Here is a 22828-nt window from a genome sequence, read left to right as displayed (position 1 = left end):
CAAATGCGCTACTGTTTTTCGCCCAGGGACTGCAGAGTCATCATTCCCGTTCTGGTGCCTTCTGAGAGCCTATGGGAGCCTTAGAAAATGTCACGTTACTGCAGAGATCCTCTGTTTTCCATAAAGAGGCTATAGAAGGCCAAGAAATGGTCAGAGAGGGCACTTCATGTATAGAATCTTCTCAGGTTTTGGCCTGCCATATGTGTTCTGTTATACTCACAGACACCATTCAAACAGTTTTAGAAACTTTAGGGTGTTTTCTATCCAAATCAAACAATTATATGCATATTCTAGTTTCTGGGCAGGAGTAATAACCAGATTAAATCGGGTACGTTTTTTATCCGGCCGTGAAAATACTGCCCCCCTATCCTAAACAGGTTAAGGAGAAGTGTATCTTTAAAATGGTGTAAAATAGTCGTATGTTTGAGAAATTGACATTATTATATTTTTTAATGTTTTGCATTTCGCGCCCTGCTGTTCCATTGGATGTTGGCTAGACGTTCCGCCAGCAGAACGGCTATAGCCAACAGGTTTTAACTATCCCCCTCACCCTCTTGGTCGGGGGACCCAGAACTGCTCTTCAGGCCCATAACCTTCCCAGTCCACTAGGTAGTGAATGCGACCTCTCAGGCGTTTGGAATCAAGGATGCCTCGTATAGCGTAGGCAGGTTCCCCTCCGATGTCCAACGATGGGGGCATACTGCGGGTAGACCGGAGGATGAAGGGGACCGGTTTTAGCAGAGACACATGGAAGGACGAGGAGATTTTATACTGATGGGGTAACTGGAGGCTGTACGTGACAGGGTAGATGCGATGGGTTATCTTGAAGGGACCAATGAAACGAGGACAGAACGTTTTGCAGAGGAGGCAGAGCCGGATGTCTCTGGTAGAAAGCCACACACCGGGGTGAAAGAGTGGCGTAGGTCGGCAACGTCTGTCGGCAAAGCATTTCTGGGTATTAGAGGATTCCTGCTGATGCCGGTGAGCGGTCTCCCATACCCGCTCACTACGCGAAACCAGTCGTTGACAGCTGGGACAGTACCAGGCTCCACCTCCCAGGGGAAACATGGGGGTTGGTAACCAAGGACACACTGAAACGGAGTAATGCGGAGGGATGAGTGCATGAGTGAGTTCTGAATGTATTCGGCCCAGGCCATATACCGACTCCAGTCGTGTGGAGAGGTAGAACATTGTTGTCGGAGGTACTTCCCCATTTCTTGGTTCAGGCGTTCCGTCTGCCCGTTGGTCTGGGGGTGTTACCGGGAAGAGATGCTGAGAGCGACCCCCAGTCGGTCACAGAAGGCTCGCCACACCCGGGAGACAAACTGGGGCCCACGGTCAGAGATGATTTCCTCCAGAATCTCATACAGACGGAACACCTGCTGGAACATACACTCCGCCAATTCCATGGCATTAGGTAGATGAGGAAGAGGACCCAGATGACACATTTTTGAAAAACAGTCTACTATGACAAGGATGGTGGTATTACCAGAGAATTCAGGAAGGGAGATGACGAGGGCTTTTGGTTTGGGCGCAGACTGGACAGGAAAGTACGTAATCCCTTACGTCGGATGCCAGTGAGGACCACCATAACTTCCGGGCTAGAAGTTCGGTGGTTCATGTAATGTCCAGATGTCCTGACCCCAAGGACATGTGACAACATTGCATCAGTTGGGGTCTAACAGCTGCTGGTACGTAACTCTTCCCAGCTGGTGTCTCAGGAGGAGCCGGGTCTGAGGTTAGGGCTTCTTGTATGGCAGAGTGAACCTCCCACTGTACCGGTACCATAATGCAAGAGGAAGGCAGAATGGGTGTAGGGTCTGAGTTACTGGTCGGAAGGTCAAACTGGCGAGAGAGAGCATCAGCTTTTACGTTTTTCTTTCCAGGGATGTAAGTAACATGAAAATGGAAGCATGTGAAGAATAGAGCCCAGCCGGCTTGTCTGGAGTTTCTCTTGGCCCCTCTGATATATTCCAGATTACGATGATCTGTGAGGGGATGTTTGCACCCCTTCAACCAGTGGCGCCACTCCTCGAGGGCTAGCTTGACGGAGAGGAGTTCTCTGTTTCCCACATCGTAATTCCTCTCAGCGGGGGATAACTTCCTCGAGAAGAAGGCACAGATATGTGATTTTGAAGGTGTTCCCACCCGCTGAGAGAGTATGGCTCCTACTTCGGAGGCACTGAATTTCCCCTGCGAGCCCTCTTCGGTAGACGGTATGTAAAGCAGCCTCATTCCATTCACTCCCTGCAGCCATGGTGCGGAACTCAAAGGCGTACTCGGCAGCTGAATTGCCGTCCTTGATGAAGTTCTATGAGGAGGTCTCCTATAGGACGACTGGAGGGGAGTGATCGAATACCTCTTTGAAGAGGGTGTGGAAATGGGTCTCGGATCTGAGTTCTGTGCTGTTGGCAGTCCACATGGCGGTGGCCCAATCCAGGGCTTTGCCTGTGAGTAGAGACACAACAAAATCCACCCTGCTCTTGTCGGGTGGAGAAGATAGTGGGGTTGTGCTCAATGTATTTGCTGCATTGCATCAGAAATCCCTGACATTTCCCAGGTGAACCGTCATATTTTCCAGGCATGGATATGAACGAAGGAGGGCTATGGGTTACAATACCTGGCATCGGAAGAGTAGGGATAGGCTGGCGGAGAAGATTGCAAATTTCCCCATAAACTCCTCTTGCTGGGTTAGGAGCCGCAGTAGCACCGCTGAATCCATTCCGTTTTTAGTTGAGGTATTTTGTAATGAATATTCAGGGAAAAACTGTGTAGATTCACGCAGAGCGCAGCAGATGTTGATTAAGCCTTCGCAGAAGGCAGGGAATCATGGTCACAAGCAGGCAATGGTTAAATACAGGTAGAAAGTCAAAGAAATCAAACAATACCTCACAACCATACAAACAGAAAGAACTGAACTAAATAGGGAGCTGATGAGGCCAGGTGAGAAACAACACAGGTGAAATCAACAAACAAAATTGAAAGACAGGGCTACGTTCCAGAACACAAAGAAACAGGGGGCTACGTTCCAGAACACAAAGAAACAGGGCTACGTTCCAGAACACAAAGAAACAGGGCTACGTTCCAGAACACAAAGAAACAGGGCTACGTTCCAGAACACAAAGAAACAGGGCTACATTCCAGAACACAAAGAAACAGGGCTACGTTCCAGAACACAAAGAAACAGGGCTACGTTCCAGAACACAAAGAAAAAGCAGAACCTTACACTTGGTATAGAATAAATACCTGCCAGCTATTTTAACTGTCTGTAATGTCTACTTGGTAAATGTTCGTAATGTCTACTACCGTCTTTCAATCTAAACTGTAACGTCTTTTTAGTTGTGTACCCCAGGTAGACTAGCTGTTGTTATGTAGTCAGTGGATCCAACCAGGTAGACTAGCTGTTGTTCTGGAGTCAGGGGATCCAACCAGGTAGACTAGCTGTTGTTATGGAGTCAGGGGATCCAACCAGGTAGACTAGCTGTTGTTATGTAGTCAGAGGATCCAACCAGGTACTCTAGCTGTTGTTATGGAGTCAGGGGATCCAACCAGGTAGACTAGCTGTTGTTATGGAGTCAGAGGATCCAACCAGGTAGACTAGCTGTTGTTATGGAGTCAGCTAATGGGGACCCAAGTCAAATCACATGAAGTCTCTGTTTTAAACAGACAGTAAATGTGTTGTCATTGTTAATGGTTCTTCAATGTTCAGAAATATTGACTGTTCTGTTATCTCTCATTGTAGCTGAGTGAGCTGTGACTTACATCTAAAATGAGCCTCTCTGGGGAGAGAGAGGGAGACCACTGCCTCTAAAATGAGTCTCTCTGGGGAACGAGAGGAGGGGACCACTGCCTCTAAAATGAGTCTATATGGGGAGAGAGAGGAAGAGACCACTGCCTCTAAAACGAGTCTCTCTGGGGAACGAGAGGAGGGGACCACTGCCTCTAAAATGAGTCTATATGGGGAGAGAGAGGAGGGGACCACTGCCTCTAAAATGAGTCTCTCTGGGGAGAGAGAGGAGGGGACCAATGCCTCCAAAATTACCCAAGACACCAGTTCTATGAGGTAAGTGATTCAATGTAAAATATACAGTTCTCTTAATGATATAAAACTAAGAGAAAAGTGTTCCCAAATGACATAAAATGTTGGTCTACATCATTCACTTAAAACTGTATCTTTATAAAGAAACATCAGGACTTATAGATGTTCCATTATACAGTTGTTAAAAGGAAGTAGATGAGGTATTGATGAGATATTGATGAGGTGATCTGTCTCCCTGTTTTGTTCAGTGTTCAGAAGCCCAGAGCAGAGTCCCCTACAACCAGCCTGCTATCAATGAAGAGTGATCAGCCACCTGCTTTCAGCCAGGAACCATTACCAGATGACAATAAGGAAGTGGAGAGTTTGGACAGTGAGGATGTATTAAAGATCACAGACAACCTTCTGGACAGAAGAAGTAAGACTGTGTTTCATACAATATTACAAAGAACGGTACAAAAGCCCTTATAAAACACACACACAAACTTATGAGTCCCAACTCTCATTGTTTTCCTACAGGTCAAACTCTGCTGACAGTCCAACAAGACATTAAGGCTAAACTGAAACACAAGTATCAACACATATCTGAAGGAATTGGACACCATGGAAACCAAAGTCTTTTCAAGGACATCTACACAGAGCTCTACATCACAGAGGGTGGAAGTGGAGGGCTCAATAATGAACATGAGGTTAGACAGATAGAGATGGCATCCAAGAATCAAACCACACAAGAGACACCAATCAAATGCAACGACATCTTCAAGCCTTTACCTGGACAAGATAAACATATCAGAACTGTGCTGACAAAAGGAATCGCTGGTGTTGGAAAAACAGTCTCTGTGCAGAAGGTCATCCTTGACTGGGCAGAGGGAAAAGCAAATCAGGATGTTAATTTCATGTTTCCTCTTCCTTTCCGTGATCTGAACCTGAAAAAGGACCAATACAGTCTGATGCAACATATTTCCCACTACTTGTCAGAGCTGAAAGAGATTGACAGCATTGAAGATGGTGAAACCAAAATTGTTTTCATTTTTGATGGTCTGGATGAGTGTCGACTTCCTCTAGACTTCAAAAACAATGAGAAGTGCTGTGATGTCACGAAGCCAACCTCAGTGGATGTGCTGCTGACAAATCTTATCAAGGGGAATCTGCTTCCCTCTGCTCTCCTCTGGATAACCTCACGGCCTGCAGCAGCCAATCAGATCCCTCCTGAGTGTATTGACCAGGTGACAGAGGTACGAGGGTTCAATGATCCACAGAAGGAGGAATACTTCAGGAAGAAAATCCCAGATCAGAATCTGGCCAATGAAATCATCAAACACATGAAGACATCAAGGAGCCTCCACATCATGTGCCACATACCAGTCTTCTGTTGGATATCAGCCACTGTGCTTGAGATGATACTGAAAGAGGCAGAGAAGGATGAAGTCCCCAAAACTCTGACCCAGATGTACTCACACTTCATATTCATCCAAATAATTCTGAAGAACAGGAAGTACAACATAGCCACAGAGACAAACCCAAAGGAACTGTCTCAGTCAGACAAAGAGATGATCCTGAAACTGGCAAAGCTGGCTTTCCAACAGCTGCAGAAGGGCAACCTGATCTTCTATGAGGAGGACCTGAGAAAGTGTGGCCTTGATGTCACAGAGGCATCAGAGTACTCAGCATTGTGTACAGAGATCTTTAAAGAAGAATCTGGCCTGTACCAAGACAAGGTCTACAGCTTTGTGCATCTGAGCATTCAGGAGTTTCTAGCAGCAGTGCATGCTATAGAATCATGTCTGGACAAGAAGGAAAATGTTTTCTCCCCTACTGGTGATGATGAAGAGAAGGAGTCAATCCAGTTGTCTGACTTACACAGGAGAGCAGTGGACCAGGCCTTGAAGAGTGAGAATGGACACCTGGACTTGTTCCTCCGCTTCCTTCTGGGTCTCTCACTGGAGTCCAGTCAGAATCTGTTACGAGGCCTTCTGACACAGACAGGAAGTACAACACAGACCAATGACGAAACAGTTGAGAGAACAGTCAGATACCTTTCAGACAACATCGAAAGGGAATCCTCACCAGAAAGGATCATCAACTTGTTCCACTGTCTGAATGAACTTGGTGCCAACTCTCTAGTTGAAGACATGCAGACCTCCCTGCATTCAGGAACTCTTTCAGAAATAAAACTAAAACCTGACCAATGTTCAGCCCTGGCCTACCTGTTACTGATGTCAGAGGAGGTGCTGGAGAAGTTTAAACTGAAGAGATACAACACATCAGAGAAAGGTTATCAGAGGTTAATGCCGGTAGTGAAAACCTGCAAGAGAGCACTGTAAGTTCTGTTATTGAGTTGATGTTTACAGTATCGTTATTCTGGAGGATTTGTATATCTAACAGATTATCTCCCTCTCTCCAGACTGGATGGCTGTAAACTGACATATAAATCCTGTGAGACTCTGGCCTCAATTCACCAGACACCAAACTGCCCTCTGAGAGAACTGGACCTCAGCTACAATGACCTGGAAGACAGAGGACTGGAGCTGCTCTGTGTTGGACTAACCAGTCCACTCTGCAACATACAAACACTAGTGTGAGTTAACTATCTTTAGTATCCACTGTTTCTTTGTTGTTTATTTATTCATAGTTATTATGAATGTTAAAATTATTTTAACATATACATAACATGTGATAAATGTATTAAACAAATGTAACGACTCTTTTGGTGTGGCTAGCAGGATGGAACAATATCAGTCTAAGACATAGGAGATTAAACCTGCTGGCATATTTATTCTAAATAATAGAATCACAAAGGTTCTCAAGCTGTAACTGAAAACAAAAGGCTCTAATGATCTGAACCTAGAGTTAGACTTAACTTTAATGAAAACTAGCTAGGCTGCTACCCAGTTTCACTTGCAGTCCGGCTTGTTTTCCTGTGGAGACCACAATATCCAGCCAGAAGCTCTCTCTTGCTGAACTAAAGCAACACCTTAAATGTCCCAGGTGCGTTGCAGCATAACGAGGCTAAGTGGTCTCAGGTGTGGATATAGCCCTGCAGCCTAGCTTGCTGCAGCCTACAATGCTGGTTGTGGGGTGTGGCTGATGCTCAAAACAGTGGCTTTCCCCGGCCACATTACTGGAGGCACCACACAAAGGTTAAATATCTTGAGTGAGTTGGTATGTTTTTAACATGAGTTATTCCTCAGCATTGTTGAAGGCTCATTTCTGATTGGCTAGAAGGGCATTCTAGAATGCACAATCAAAACAGATAACGAGACAGTTGGAAAAGATATGATGATGTGATTAGCACCTATACATGCAGAGAGAACATGCAACAAAGTTACAGAAAGCAAAACCCAAATTGGATACATTGTAAACACAGATCCAGCGAAGTAAATTGGATACATTGTAAACACAGGTCCAGCGAAGAAAGACGTAGCTAGCTAGCTAGCAATTTATTTGTTTTTTGCAGAGAATTTTTTTTCAGAGCATTTGATGACTACTGTTGCAGACATGACGCTTTTTGAGGGAGCATGCAATTGGCATGGTGACTGCAAGAATGTCCACCAGAGCTGTTTCCAGAGAACTCAATGTTTATTTCTCTACCATAAGCCGCATCCAACGTCGTTTTAGGTTTGCTGATGTCAACTTTGTGAACCGAGTGCCCCATGGTGGCAGGAGGGTTATGGTATGGACAGGAATAAGCTACGGACAATGAACACAATTGCATTTTATTAATGGCAATTTGAAAAGCACAGAGATACAGTGACGAGATCCTGAGGCCTATTGTCGTGCCATTCATCTGCCGCCATCACCTCATGTTTCAGCATGATAATGCACAGCCCCATATTGGATCTGTACACAATTCCTGGAAGCTAAAACATTTCCCAGTTCTCTCATGTCCTGCATACTCACCAGACATGTCACCCATTGAGCATGTTTGGGATGCTCTGGATCGAAAGTGTACGACAGCGTGTTCCAGTTCCCGCCGATATCCAGCAACTTCGCACAGCCATTGAAGAGGAGTGGGAGAACATTCCACAGGCCACAATAAACAGCCTGATCAACTCTATACGAAAGGAGATGTGTCGCGCTGCATGAGGCAAATGGTGGTCACACCAGATACTGACTGGTTTTCTGATCCACGCTCCTACTTTAAAAAAAAGGTATCTGTGACCAACAGATGCATATCTGTATTCCCAGTCATGTGAAATCCATAGATTAGGGCCTACTGAATTAATTTCAATTAGTTGATTTCCTTATGAACTGTAACTCAGTTCAATCTTTGAAGTGGTTGCATGTTGAGTTTATATTGTTTTGTTCAGTGTACTTTGCTGTTATTCTGGCTGCAGAGGTCTAGACTGTGTTAGCAACGGTGTATCACCATATTTCCTCTCTTCAGACTGTCTGGCTGTAACCTCACGTATGAATCCTGTGAGACTCTGGCCTCAGTTCTGCAGACACCAAACTCCCCCGTAAGAGAACTGGACCTCAGCTACAATGACCTGGGAGACAGAGGAGTGAAGCTGCTCTGTGATGGACTAAGCAGTCCACTCTGCAACATACAGACACTAGTGTGAGTTAAATATCTTCAGTATGAGTTATTATGTGGATGTTTTAAACATGTGTTAATTATGTGTTCTTCTGCCCTCTAGTCTAGGTCAGTGTGGTCTGACAGAGGGTTGCTGTTCAGATCTGGCCTCAGTCCTGAGTTCACCCAACTCACAACTGAAACAACTGGAGCTGAGAGACAATGACCTGCAGGACTCAGGAGTTACACTGCTGTCTGCTGGACTGGAGGATCCAGACTATAAACTACACACACTGGGGTAAGTACAGCTGTTTCAGTCAGGTCGGTACTGAGCTGAGTTACACTGCTGTCTGCTGGACTGGAGGATCCAGACTGTAAACACACACTGGGGTAAGTACAGCTGTTTCAGTCAGGTCGGTACTGATCTTAGTAAAACAAATACTCTGAAAATCGAATATTTCATCACAATGTTTGTGTCATGGACAAATGTATTGGTCCTACAAGATGATTGACACCAATACACCAACCTAGTCAGCTGTTGTGTCTCTCTGTAGGCTGTCTGGCTGTCTGGTCACAGAGGAGGGCTGTGCTGCTCTGTCTTCAGCTCTGAGGTCAAACCCCTCCCACCTGAAAGAGCTGGACCTGAGCTACAATCACCCAGGAGACTCTGCAGGGGTACTGCTTTCAGCTGCTCTGGTGGATCCCACATATAAACTGATGAAGCTGAAGTAAGTCAGAGTAGATGTCCTAATGGTGTGAGCAGCGGTCGTGTCATACAGGTACAATACCAATGATGTGAACCCTTTGGAATTTTCTGGATTTCTGCATCAATTGGTCGTCAAATTTGATCTGATCTTCATCTAAGTCACAACAATAGACAAATATAGTGTGCTTAAACTAATAACACACAAATTATTCTTGTCTATATTGAATACATCATTTAACCATTCACAGTGTAGATTGGAAAAAGTATGTGAACCCCTAGGCTAATGACTTTTCATTAGTTGGCTAACCTGGAGTCCAATCAATGAGACGAGATTGGGGATGTTGGTTAGAGCTGCCTTGCCCTATAAAAAAGCCCTCACAAAATGTGAGTTTGCTATTCACAAGAAGCATTGCCTGATGTGAACCATGCCTCGAACAAAATAGATCTCAGAAGACCTAAGATTAAGAATTGTTGACTTGCATAAAGCTGGAAAGGGTTACAAAAGTATCTCTGAAAACCTTGATGTTCATCAGTCCACGGTAAGACAAATTGTCTATAAATGGAGAAAGTTCAGCACTGTTACCACTCTCCCTAGGAGTGGCTGTCCTGCAAAGATGACTGCAAGAGCACAGCACAGAATGCTCAATGAGGTTAAGAAGAATCCTAGAGTGTCAGCTAAAGACTTATAGAAATCTCTGGAACATGCTAACATCTCTGTTGACGAGTCTACGATACGTAAAACACTAAACAAGAACTGTGTTTATGGGAGGACACCACGGAAGAAGCCACTGCTGACCAAAAAAAAACATTACTACACATGTGAAGTTCGCAAAAGAGCACCTGAATGTTCCACAGCGCCTCTGGCTAAATATTCTGTGGATAGGTGAAACTAAAGTTGAGTTGTTTGGAAGGAAGGAACACACAACACTATGTGTGGAGAAAAAAGGCACAGGACACCAACATCAAAACCTGGAAAGTATGGTGGAGGGAGCCTCATGGTTTGGGTCTGCTTTGCTGCCTCATGACCTGGACAGCTTGCTATCATAAATTTGGGAATTCATTTTTTCCGTTGATCAAGACATTTTGCAGGAAGGCTATCTGTCCGCCAATTTAAGCTCAACAGAAGTTTGGTGATGCAACCGGGCAATGACCCAAAACACAGAAGTAAATCAGAGTCCTGATCTCAACCCGATTGAGATGCTGTGGCATGACCTCAAGAGTCCGGTTCACACCAGACATCCCAAGAATATTGCTGAACTTAGACAGTTTGTAAAGAGGAATGCTCCAAAATTCCTCCTGACCATTGTGCAGGTCTGATCCGCAATGACAGAAAACATTTGGTTTGAGGTTATTGCTGCCAAAGGAGTGTCAACCAGTTATTAAATCCAATCGATAGTCTCAGAGTTGAACCATTTTCCAACTGTTCAGCCAAAACTACAGCTGTATGGTCTCCGTGGCCTATAGAGTTGTAGTTCTTAACCTCTCTAGGCGAGGTGGGACGAAATCGTTCCACACTATTCAACAGCCAGTGACAAATCAGAGCGCCAAATTTAAAACCACAAAATGTCATAATTCAAAGTTCTCAAACATAGGACTATTTTACATCATTTTATAGATACACTTCTCCTGAATCGAACCACGTTGTCCAATTTCCAAAAGGCTTTACAGCGAAAGCAAAACAATAGATTATGTTAGGAGAGTACATAGACACAAAAAACACACAGCCATTTCCAAGCAACTAGCATGCATCACAAATACCCAAAACACAGCTAAATGCAGCACTAACCTTTGATGATCTTCATCAGATGACACTCCTAGGTCCTTATGTTATACAATACATGCATGTTTTGTTCAATCAAGTTCATATTTATATCAAAAACCAGCTTTTTACATTAGCATGTGATGTTCAGAACTAGCATACCCACCGAAAACTTCCGGTGAATTTACTAAATTACTCACGATAAACGTTGACAAAATACATAACAATTATTTTAAGAATTATAGATACAGAACTCCTTTATGCAATCGCTATGTCCGATTTTAAAATAGCTTTTCGGCGAAAGCACATTTTGCAATATTCTGAGTACATAGCTCGGCCATCACGGCTAGCTAATTTGACACCCACCAAGTTTGGGACAACCTAAACTCAGAATTACTATTATAAAAATTGGATTACCTTTGCTGTTCTTCGTCAGAATGCACTCCCAGGACTTCTACTTCAACAACAAATGTTGTTTTGGTTCCAAATAATCCATAGTTATATTCAAATAGCTCCGTTTTGTTCGTGCGTTCAGGTCACTATCCGAAGGGTCTCCAGTGTCACTGTCCCCAGGCTGACCACTCACAAATTCTCCTGCTGTTCTTCGCCCAGAGACAGCAGACACCCCATTCCACTTTTTGGCGGCTTTAGAGAGCCAATTGAAGCCTTAGAAAATGTCACGTTACAGCACAAATTCTGTATTTTTGATAGAGATGCAACTGAAGGACAACAAATTGTCAGACAGGGCACTTCCTGTATGGAATCTTCTCAGGTTTTGGCCTGCCATATGAGTTCTGTTATACTCACAGACACCATTCAAACAGTTTTAGAAACTTTAGGGTGTTTTCTATCCAAAGCTAATAATTATATGCATATTCTAGTTTCTGGGCAAGAGTAGTAACCAGATTAAATCGGGTACGTTTTTTATCCGGACGTGAAAATACTGCCCCCTATCCCAAAGAAGTTAACCATTTCAACATGTAGCGTTAGCTCCATATTGTCTATCCTCTGGTAGAGTTGTAATTTAACCAGCATCATCTGCCATGTTTTGATCGTAGAAAATTTGACCATTTGCAACATTAGCTTACACTGTGGTTTGCATGGTCTGGTGTGAATTGCGTCACGGGGGCTTTTATACTTGAGTAGAAAAGGGGCGGGTCTCATCATGTTTGTACCCACCTGGGCGTGGCTACTGACTGAATAAATTACCGTAAAACAACCAATTCTCATTTAGAAGACTAAATCACATTGTTATCTTTCCAAAGTATTCTTATACTTATTAATTCATCTTGTACAACATTCAGAAGTAAACCTGACAGCTGGGAAATGTACACTTTTTAATTAAGAGATATAGTTATGTGTGTTTCCTGTCCTTCATGAGATCACCAAATGAAACACACGCGACATGACTGTCCCTTAAGTGTCCATGGAGCATTCCCACATTCTCAAAAATGGAAATATTGTTTAATTCTCCCATTTTGAGGATTAGGAGTTTCTAAAGTTCTTTGGTCTCCATGGGCTCTCTTACTCCATACTCCATGGCAGCGAAGAGAGAGAGTTTCTAGCAGGAATTTATGACCGTTGTAAAACCTGATGTGGGAGAGAGAGTAAGAGGGGAGCCACGATATACACCCCAAAAGGGCCACATCGTGACAATGGTGTGTTCAATAAATACATGAAAACGTATAATTGTTTGTGTGTTATTAGTTTAAGCAGACTGTGTTTGTCTATTTTTGTCTAAATTTGATGACCAATTTATGCAGAAATCCAGGTAACTCCAAAGGGTTCAAATACTTTTTCTTGCCACTGTATGTAGTGGAGTAGGTTCAGTAACATGAGGACATGATGGTAGAATTAAGGGGAAGTTTACTCAGCAGGTTTAGCACTCCAACACAGCATACATCATCACCACATGAATACTCTTCTTCTGCATCTCTGATATCCTGTTGGAAATGTACTCCGTTCTGTATGTAGTAGGTAGGATAGAATACCTGTATGTCTCTAGTAATGAATTGTATTCCGTTCTGTATGCAGTAGGAAGGATAGAATACCTGTATGCCTCCGTTCTGTAAGCAGTAGGAAGGATAGAATACCTGTATGTCTCCGTTCTGTATGTAGTAGGAAGGATATAATACTTGTATGTCTCTGGTAATGAATTGTATTCCGTTCTGTATGCAGTAGGTAGGATAGAATACCTGTATGTCTCTAGTAATGAATTGTATTCCATTCTGTATGCAGTAGGTAGGATAGAATACCTGTATGTCTCTAGTAATTAATTGTACTCTGTTCTGTATGCAGTAGGTAGGATAGAATACCTGTATGTCTCTAATAATGAATTGTACTCTGTTCTGTATGCAGTAGGTAGGATATAATACCTGTATGTCTCTAGTAATGAATTGTACTCTGTTCTGTATGCAGTAGGTAGGATAGAATACCTGTATGTCTCTAGTAACGAATTGTACTCTGTTCTGTATGCAGTAGGTAGGATAGAATACCTGTATGTCTCTAGTAATGAACTTGGATAGTGCACCAGAACAAAACAATATGGTTTAAATGTTGACTGCTTTATTAGGTTTTTGTCAGTCAATAACCTGTTTCTCCTACAGTGTGGATCATGGTGGAGAGTGCAGGCTGAAATCAGGGCTGAGGAAATGTAAGTGTCTTTAATCCTAATTAACTGTATATTCAGAACTATAGTATCATAGTAACTAATCAATACTTGCACTGTAACTACAAAACAACATTTTATATGAAGAAGTGGTTTGATTAAACTCTCCTTTTGTCTACAGATGCCTGTCATCTCACCCTGGACCCAAATACAGTAAACCCACACCTGGTACTCTCTGAGGGGAACAGGAAGGTGACATGGGTGGCAGAGAAGCAGCATTATGAAGACCATCCAGACAGATTTGATTGTCTTTTCCAAGTTCTCTGTAGAGAAGGCTTATCTGGATCTGGATGTCGTTATTACTGGGAGGTGGAGAATGATGGTGACCAGATTTACATTGGTGTGGTGTACAAAGGAATGAAGAGGAAGGGAGATGAGGATGACAGTTGGATTGGACTCAATAGGAAGTCCTGGTGTTTATTCTGCTCTGATAGTGGTTATGACTTTTACCATCCTGGAGTCAGTGTCAGAAGATCCATCTCTGATCCTGATCCTAACAGAGTTGGAGTGTATCTGGACTGGTCAGCTGGTACTTTGTCCTTCTATAGTGTGTCCTCCTCTGGTACACTGACACACCTTTACACAGAACACACCAGATTCACTGAACCCCTCTATCCTGGGTTTGGATTTGAGGTTTCCTCCTCTTCAGTGACTCTGTGTCAAATAGATGATCAACACAATCAAAGGTGAGTCATATAGCAATCAATCTAGGTAACATAATAACAAAATCCTCATCAATCATCCTACCAGGTATCAAGGTAAGACCAGATGCAGACACATCAAATTAACAATGGTTTAATATTCCAACAGGGGCAGGCAATAGACAGCTCAAGGCAGGCAGGGGTCAGTAAACCAGAGGTAGGACAAAGGTACAGGTCGGCAGGCTCAGGGTCAGGGTCAGGTACAGCCAGAGTGGTCAGGCAGGCGGGCTAAGTTGTCAAGACAGGCAGGGTCAAAACCAGAAGGGCGAGAAAATGAGAGACTGGGAAAAGCAGGAGCTGAGAACAAAAACGCTGGTTGACTTGACAAACAAGACAAACTGGCAACGGACAAACAGAGAACACAGGTATAAATACACAGGGGATGATGGGAAGATGGGCGACACCTGGAGGGGTGGAGACAATCACAAGGACAGGTGAAACAGATCAGGGTGTGACACATCCGTCAGTTAAAGATAGATATATCTGTGTTTCAATCCACCGCATCCATGTGAAAGGTGGCAGAGCTAGGGTGTTTTGTCAGGGGACTCATCTGAAGTCAGAACCGTCGATGTGCCAACTTCTGTTTGTAGCGTCCGAATCGGTTTGGCTACAAATTAATTTGACCCCACAATGGAAAGGGGAGATTCTCACGAACACGATGGTGTTCTCCATTTGAAGGTAGTGTTGTGCCTAACCCTAAAAAGGGGTTAGTCACTATGTGTAAAACATATTTCCAAAGATTTCTTATATCTCCTACATGTAGGACAGACACTTCAAAACCTTGTCTTATGATTTATTTTTTGACTGTCTTCCATGTGTTATTCAATGTGTTTCTACGGGCTTAGATTAGTAGTAGTTTGATTAGTAGTAGTGGTGTGTTTTAATGTGTTCTGTTGGACCTACAGACAGTTAGATTAGTAGTAGTGGTGTGTTTTAATGTGTTCTGTTGGACCGACAGACAGACTGTATGTATGCTGTATCAAGCCTTTGTAAGTTGTATTTAGTTTAATCACTAACTATCCTTCTGCTTTACCAACACCAGAGATCATGGTGGAGAGTGTTGTATCAAGCCTGGACCTGAGAACACCAGAGACCAAGGTGGAGAGAGTTGGAGCAAGCCTGGACCTGAGAACACCAGAGACCAAGGTGGAGAGAGTTGTATCAAGCCTGGACCTGAGAACACCAGAGACCATGGTGGAGAGAGTTGGATCAAGCCTGGACCTGAGAACACCAGAGACCATGGTGGAGATAGTTGTATCAAGCCTGGACCTGAGAAATGTGAGTGTTACCTGATAATTGTTTTAAAATCAAAATACGATAAAAGCGTTCATTATAGTCCCAGGCAAGGAACACAATCATGATCTATTTGGTCAAAAAAACTTAAAGGTAGATTCAGCAAAGTAAACAGCATAGTGGGTCAATTTCTACAACAACTAAGAGCAAGGCAAAATGTATCTGCTGTTTTGGTCCCGTGACTACCACTCTGTAAGAGAGTGAAGAGAACCCTTGCACATGGGCAGATACTGTGTGTGACTGTGTGAGAGAGAAGTCAGGCATCTTGCTCATCACAATATCTGTGATGCTGCTCGTACAAAATCATTTAGCTGACTCTACCTTTAAGCTCTCATCCTAGGATCTACCAGAAATCAGGCCCCCAACATCTACAAAACATGGACCAGAACGATGTATCCTGCTTCCACAAACATTAATTAATATAACACTAATGTCAGATTATGGTATGCTAATGAGTGTACATTCTGAGACTGTTGATCACTTATATTCATTTTTATTACAAGTCTATTTAATAATTATTCATTCATTATTCCATGAGATTGCCCATTTTAAATAAGAACTACTTTTAACTTCAGGGATTCCTCCGAGCTGCAAGACTTGTGAACATGTTGAGGTAAGTAATAATGTCAATTCTTACTTTTACATACCTGCAGGAGTCAGGCACAGTCTCAAAGCCAGGTGTGTACTGACCAACCATTCATACTGGGATATAGACAGTCCTGTGTTCTGCTTGTAGTCATGCAGGATTTTAGCTGTTGTCATATTTTGTCATTAGACAGTTTAATTGATAAATCACCAGCATTCCATGTAACATTGAATAAATACATTAGATTAGTTACTTTGGTTAATGGGCCAGTTTCCCAGACACAGATTAAGTCTAGTCCTGGACCGTAAATAATTTTCTATTGAAACTTCCATTGAGCATGCTTTTTAGTCCAGCACTAGACTCAATCTGTGTCCACGAAACAGGCCCCATATGTATTACTGACATGCTTGTCCTTGTTCAGGACTCCACACACTGGCTTCAGATTGAACCCTTGACTTCCACTGTCCAGGGAGTGACAATGTTCAGGTAAAATAACTACTTTTAACCTCCTTGGGCAAGGTGGGACGTTTGCGTCCCACCTAGTCAACAGCCAGTGGAATCGCGTGGCTCGAAATACAAATACCTCAAAAATGCTATAACTTCAATTTCTCAAACATATGATTATTTTTCACCATTTTAAAGACAAGACTCTCGTTAATCTAACCACATTGTCCGATTTCAAAAAGGCTTTACAGCAAAAGCAAAACATTAGATTATGTCAGGAGAGTACCCTGCCAAAAATAATCACACAGACATTTTCAAAGCAAGCATATATGTCAAAAAACCAAAACCACAGCTAAATGCAGCATTAACCTTTGATGATCTTCATCAGACGACACTCCTAGGACATTATGTTATACAATACATGCATGTTTTGTTCAATCAAGTTCATATTTATATCAAAAACCAGCTTTTTACATTAGCATGTGATGTTCAGAACTAGCATACCCACCGCAAACCTCCGGTGAATTTACTAAATTACTCACGATTAACGTTCACAAAATAAAAAACAATTATTTTAAGAATTATAGATACAGAACTCCTTTATGCAATTGCGGTGTCAGATTTTAAAATAGCTTTTCGGCGAAAGCACATTTTGCAATATTCTGAGTACATAGCCTGGCCATCACGGCTAGCTAATTTGACACCCACCAAGTTTGGCCCTCACCAAACTCAGATTTACTATAAGAAAAATTGCATTACCTTCGCTGTTCTTCGTCAGAATGCACTCCCAGGACTTCTACTTCAACAACAAATGTTGTTTTGGTTCCAAATAATCCATAGTTATATTCAAATACCTCCATTTTGTTTGTGCGTTCAGGTCAGTATCCGAAGGGTGAGGCGCGAGTGCATTTCGTGACAAAAAATTTCAAAATATTCCATTACCGTACTTCGAAGCATGTCCAACGCTGTTTAAAATCAATTTTTATGCTATTTTTCTTGTAAAATAGTGATAATATTCCTACCGGGCGACGTTGTATTCATTCAAAGGCTGAAAGAAAAAATGGAGAATTCACATGAACGCGCATCTCCAGTGTCACTGTTCTCAGCCTGACCACTCACAAAATCTCCTGCTGTTTTTCGCCCAGAGACAGGAGAGACGTCATTCCACTTTCTGGCACCTTCTGAGAGCCAATGGAAGCCTTAGAAAATGTCACGTTACAGCAGAGATGCTGTATTTTCGATAGAGATGCCACAGAAGGAGAACAAATTGTCAGACAGGGCACTTCCTGTATGGAATCTTCTCAGGTTTTGGCCTGCCATATGAGTTCTGTTATACTCACAGACACCATTCAAACAGTTTTAGAAACTTTAGAGTGTTTTCTATCCAAATCTACTAATTATATGCATATTCTCGTTTCTGGGCAAGATTAGTAACCAGTTTAAATCAGGTACGTTTCTTATCCGGCCATGCGAATACTGCCCCCCTAGCCCCAACAGGTTTTAACATTTCATTCCACCTGCTAGTGTATTTCCCCATTACTTTTGGGAATAGTCTTCTAATCCAACCTCTCCATTTTACCATTGACCCTCTCTACCATATCTTGTTGTTGCCCTCAGGCACATGACACCCAAAGGGAGTTATGAGTGCACAGTGTCTGGGCTCCGCTGGCTGTGTGAGAGAGATGTCATTCTGAAGTATCACTTCAGGAACTGGGAACCCTACAGTCACCTTCTGAAAGACATGCAGTACACACAAGGTGGTCCATTGCTGGACATCACTATGGAGTTAGGTGAACTGGAGGAAGTTCATCTGCCACACTTTGTCTGTTTAGGTATAACCATATAGAAATAGTATTCAGAAAGACATTTCCATGTCACTTCATGAATTAATGAATGAACTATTCTGGGAGTTTGTGTTTACTGTGATCTGGTACTGCATATTCTTTGTGTTTTAGTTGGATGAATAATACAATATTTGTCTTTCTGTCTCCTTTTTATTGTGTTGTTCAGGGACCAACCCTTCCCTGAGGAATGAGATGAAGATTCTTCATGTAGAGGAACATGGAGTGTCTTTAGAGGAAGTGCATGAGGTCACCAGATTCCATGCTAAGATTCTCCATCCCAAGTTCTCAGCTATCTCTGTTATACTGAGCTATATCCTTTCTTGGAACGTAGATGTCCACTGTGAGCTGATGCTCTATCTGACAGTGATGAAGGAAACACTAATTCCACGCCTATACCTGTTCCCCAGTAACCCCGGCCAAATACTGGTGAGTTTCATTATTATAGAGATGACCTTAACTAACCAGTGGTCCAGTTTATGTTGACACTCATTATATGAAGATAAGTGTGTTGCTAGTTTTCTGAATAATGTTTGAATTAGACTATACATTGACTGGCTGTGTATTCCATGCCTCGTTTCACAGGCTGTGGAACAACAGGAAAAGTCTCAAGGGTCTTCAAGGATTCTCATCTCCAGACCAGAGCAGTCCTTCAAACTGAATAGTTCCTTCAGACTGAACATTCCCTGTTCTACCGCCATCAATCCACAGGTACAGTTTTAGTAGACTAAGAACATTAATCTGATATTTAAGTCACATTTCTATGCATTAATCTCTCTCAATTCAATTCAAATGGCTTTATTGGCATGGAAAACATGATTAAAGCAATTTCTCTCTCTCTCTCCCTCCAGAGGATTCATCTCATACATAGAGACACCACACCAAGCTTTTTCAGGGCAGTTGTGAAAATGACAGGGATTGACATTGAGATGCAGTTATTCAGTGATGATGAGAGGATAGCATGGAAAGAAATTGTGCCAATAGGTAGGAGCACATGTCAATCATAACTTTGTACTTTAGTACCAGATGCTATTTAGAGTGATATAACCTCATGTTGTTTATCTTTCAGATGAATACATCTCTGACACCCGTTCAACAAGTAAGTAAACATGAGAGTTAGTGCATTCGGGAAGTATTCAGACCCCTTGACTTTTTCCACTTTTTTGTTACATTACAGCCTTATTCTAAAACGGATTCAATTGTTTTCTTTCCTCATCAATCCTAACACCAATACCCCATAATGACAAAGCAAAAACAGATATCACATTTACATAAGTATTCAGACCCTTTACTCAGTACTTGGTTGAAGCACCTTTGGCAGCGATTACAGCCTCTAGTCTTCTTGGGTAATGAACTACAAGCTTGGCACACCTGTTTTTGGGGAGTTTCTCCCATTCTTCTCTGCATATCCTTTCAAGCTCTGTCAGGTTGGATGGGGAGTGTCGCTGCACAGCTATTTTCAGGTCTCGCCAGCGATGTTAGATCGGGTTCAAGTCCGCACTCTGGTTGGGCCTCTCATGGACATTCAGAGACTTGTCCCGAAGCCACTCCTGTGCTTTCTTGACTGTGTGCTTAGGGTGATTGTCCTGTTGGAAGGTGAACCTTTGCCTCAGTCTGAGGTCCTGAGCGCTCTGGAGTAGGTTTTCATCAAGGATCTCTCTGTACTTTACTCCGTTCATCTTTCTCTTGATCCTAACTAGTCCCCCAGTCCCTGCCGCTGAAAAACATCCCAAACAGCACGATGCTGCCACCTCAATGCTTCACTGTAGGGATGGTGACAGGTTTCTTCCAGTCGTGACGCTTGGCATTCAGGCCAAAGAGTTCAATCTTGGTTTCATCATACCAGAGAATCTTGTTTCTCATGGTCTGAGAGTCTTTACATGCCTTTTGTCAAACTCCAAGCGGGCTGTCATGTGCCTTTTACTCAGGAGTAGCTTCTGTCTGGCCACTCTGCCATAAAGGCCTGATTAGTGGAGTGCTGCAGAGATGGTTGTCCTTATGGAAGGTTCTCCCATCTCCACAGAGGAACTCTGGAGCTCTGTCAGAGTGACCATTGGGTTATTGGTCACCTTCCTGACCAAGGCCCTTCTCACCAGATTGTTCAGTTTGGCCGGGCGGCCAGCTCTTAGGAAGAGTCTTGGTGGGTCCAAACTTCTTCCATTTCAGAATGATGGATGTAACTGTGTTCTTGGGATCTTCAATGCTGCAGAATTTATTTGGTACCCTTCCCCTGATCTGGGCCTCGAGATTTTCCTTTCTCAGAGCTCTTCGACCTCATGGCTTGGTTTTTGCTCTGACATGCACTGTCAACTGTGGGACTTTATAAAGACAGGTGTGTGCCTTCCAATCAATTGAATCTACCACAGTCTCACTCCAATTAAGTTGTAGAAACATCTCAAGGACGATCAATGGAAACAGGATGCACCTGAGCTCAATTTCGAGTATCAATGCATTCTTATGTAAATAAGGTATTTCTATTTTATCTTTAATAGATTTGTAAACATTTGCAAAAACCTGTTTTCGCTTTGTCATTATGGGATGCTGTGTGTAGATTGATAAGGAATTTTAGGAAAAGGCTGTAACGTAACAAAATGTGGAAAATGTAGATTAACCTGGTTCTGAATTACCCAATGACATCTCCTCCAGGACTTGATGTAGATTAGCCTGGTTCTGAATGACCCAATGACATCTCCTCCAGGATTTGATGTAGATTAGCCTGGTTCTGAATGACCCAATGGCATCTCCTCCAGGACTTGATGTAGATTAGCCTGGTTCTGAATGCCCCAGACTGTTTTTCTATGTCTGTGAAACCGTCCCTAAATGTGAATATGTGATATGTTCAGGTCGTTATTGTAAGATATGTTTTCTCAATACTTTTATTTTAGGAGTCTGCTTCTAAGTGACTGAAATGTAAATGTACAAATGTAGTTATTTTGTAACCTGACTCTCTCAGGTGCTGTGTTGGGGGCAGGGCATCCGGCTGAGAGCAGTCGGACTGCTTCTACAAAACTGCAGCTGCGTTCTGTACGGACAGAGTTTGTGAAACGAGTGTCAAGACCTGTCCTGAATGAACTGCTAGACGGACTCCTGCAACACACAGTCATCAACCAGGAGGAAATGGAGTCAGTGAAGGTGATAGCTGAGAGGGCAGAGAAGGCACGTGACATCATCGACATGGTGTTGAGAAAAGGAACTGAGTCAAGTTCCAGGATGATCAACCTTCTTGTGGAGCTGGACCCCTGTCTTTGTTCACTGCTTCAGATCAACAGTGTTGGAGTACCAACCTAATGGTAGAATGGATAGTAACAGTGTTGGGGTACCAACCTAATGGTAGAATGGATAGTAACAGTGTTGGGGTACCAACCTAATGGTAGAATGGATAGTATCAGTGTTGGAGTACCAACCTAATGGTAGAATGGATAGTAACAGTGTTGGAGTACCAACCTAATGGTAGAATGGATAGTATCAGTGTTGGAGTACCAACCTAATGGATAGTAACAGTGTTGGGGTAGCAACCTAATGGATAGTAACAGTGTTGGGGTACCAACTAGTGATGTGTGGGTCTCATCTGCAGTCCCCATGGTTAAATACGTGGGTTTAGGGTCATGAAATACTGTGTGGATGAAGGGCGGGTGTCTGGCAGTCGGGTTGAATAAAGTGAAAACAATACCTTAAAAAATCTATAAATGTATCATTCTAGTGCAATTTACATTGATGTTTTTCTTTCATTATTTTAAGCTATCTGGCATTAGTAAGTAAGTCTGAGCTATAGTACCTAACTGTTAGGTGCGCCAAATGCTTTTGGGAATGGTAAAAAATATATATATGTTGAGATGGGGTTAAATAAATAAAACAATCCTGCACGCACCTTTCAAAAACTCGCTCCCCCGTCTCTGCCTACAGTTCATGTTCTATATTAGCTGGTGGGGGCCTCAGGTTTTCACTTCATAACATATATTTGGGCGGTTGGGTTATTAGCAATAGAGGACTACCATGGCCAACCAATAGAGGACCGCCATCGCCAACCAATAGAGGACCGCCATGGAAACAAGTCATTGACTCACAATTTATCCTCTGTCATTTTGGGATATATCTGTTGCCTGGTGAAACAGTTGGATGTATTTTAAATAGTCAAAGAAATGAACTGTAGTGATCAGACTGCGACGTAGTACCCAGTTAACACACACATACTCACACATTAGTTTTGTTCTTCTAGCTTCGCGGGGATCTAACATTGATTTCCATTCAAAATCCAATTTTTTTCTAACCCTTACCCTA

At 42.8% G+C, this 22828-nt stretch overlaps 1 protein-coding gene across 1 annotated transcript; it reads left to right on the top strand.

The window, feature by feature from the left end:
- The first annotated feature begins 3860 nt into the window (after positions 1-3860).
- On the top strand, positions 3861-22413 carry LOC106597650 (NACHT, LRR and PYD domains-containing protein 5). The gene is made up of 18 exons (XM_045716340.1): positions 3861-4063; positions 4288-4454; positions 4556-6356; positions 6441-6614; positions 8424-8597; positions 8677-8850; positions 9107-9280; positions 13624-13670; positions 13807-14371; positions 15429-15664; positions 16255-16292; positions 16687-16751; positions 18327-18541; positions 18720-18979; positions 19136-19261; positions 19402-19534; positions 19620-19649; positions 21504-22413. The coding sequence occupies exons 1-18, from the start codon at positions 3948-3950 to the stop codon at positions 21836-21838; spliced, it is 4830 nt and encodes a 1609-aa protein (XP_045572296.1). The 5' UTR covers positions 3861-3947; the 3' UTR covers positions 21839-22413.
- Positions 22414-22828: the final 415 nt, after the last annotated feature.

Source organism: Salmo salar, chromosome ssa04, assembly GCF_905237065.1.
Source record: "Salmo salar chromosome ssa04, Ssal_v3.1, whole genome shotgun sequence".
NCBI classification, from domain to species: Eukaryota; Metazoa; Chordata; class Actinopteri; order Salmoniformes; family Salmonidae; genus Salmo; species Salmo salar.
Note: the sequence above shows the minus strand (reverse complement) of the source record. Positions and strands in the feature narration are given on the sequence as shown.

Excerpts from the sequence above, each read along its gene's own strand:
- LOC106597650 (XM_045716340.1), top strand. The coding sequence starts at position 3,948 with ATGAGTCTATATGGGGAGAGAGAGGAGGGGACCACTGCCTCTAAAATG. Across the intron at positions 8,598-8,676 it reads TGCAACATACAGACACTAGT|TCTAGGTCAGTGTGGTCTGA; the intron begins GTGAGTTAAATA and ends TCTGCCCTCTAG. Across the intron at positions 15,665-16,254 it reads CAAGCCTGGACCTGAGAAAT|GGATTCCTCCGAGCTGCAAG; the intron begins GTGAGTGTTACC and ends TTTTAACTTCAG.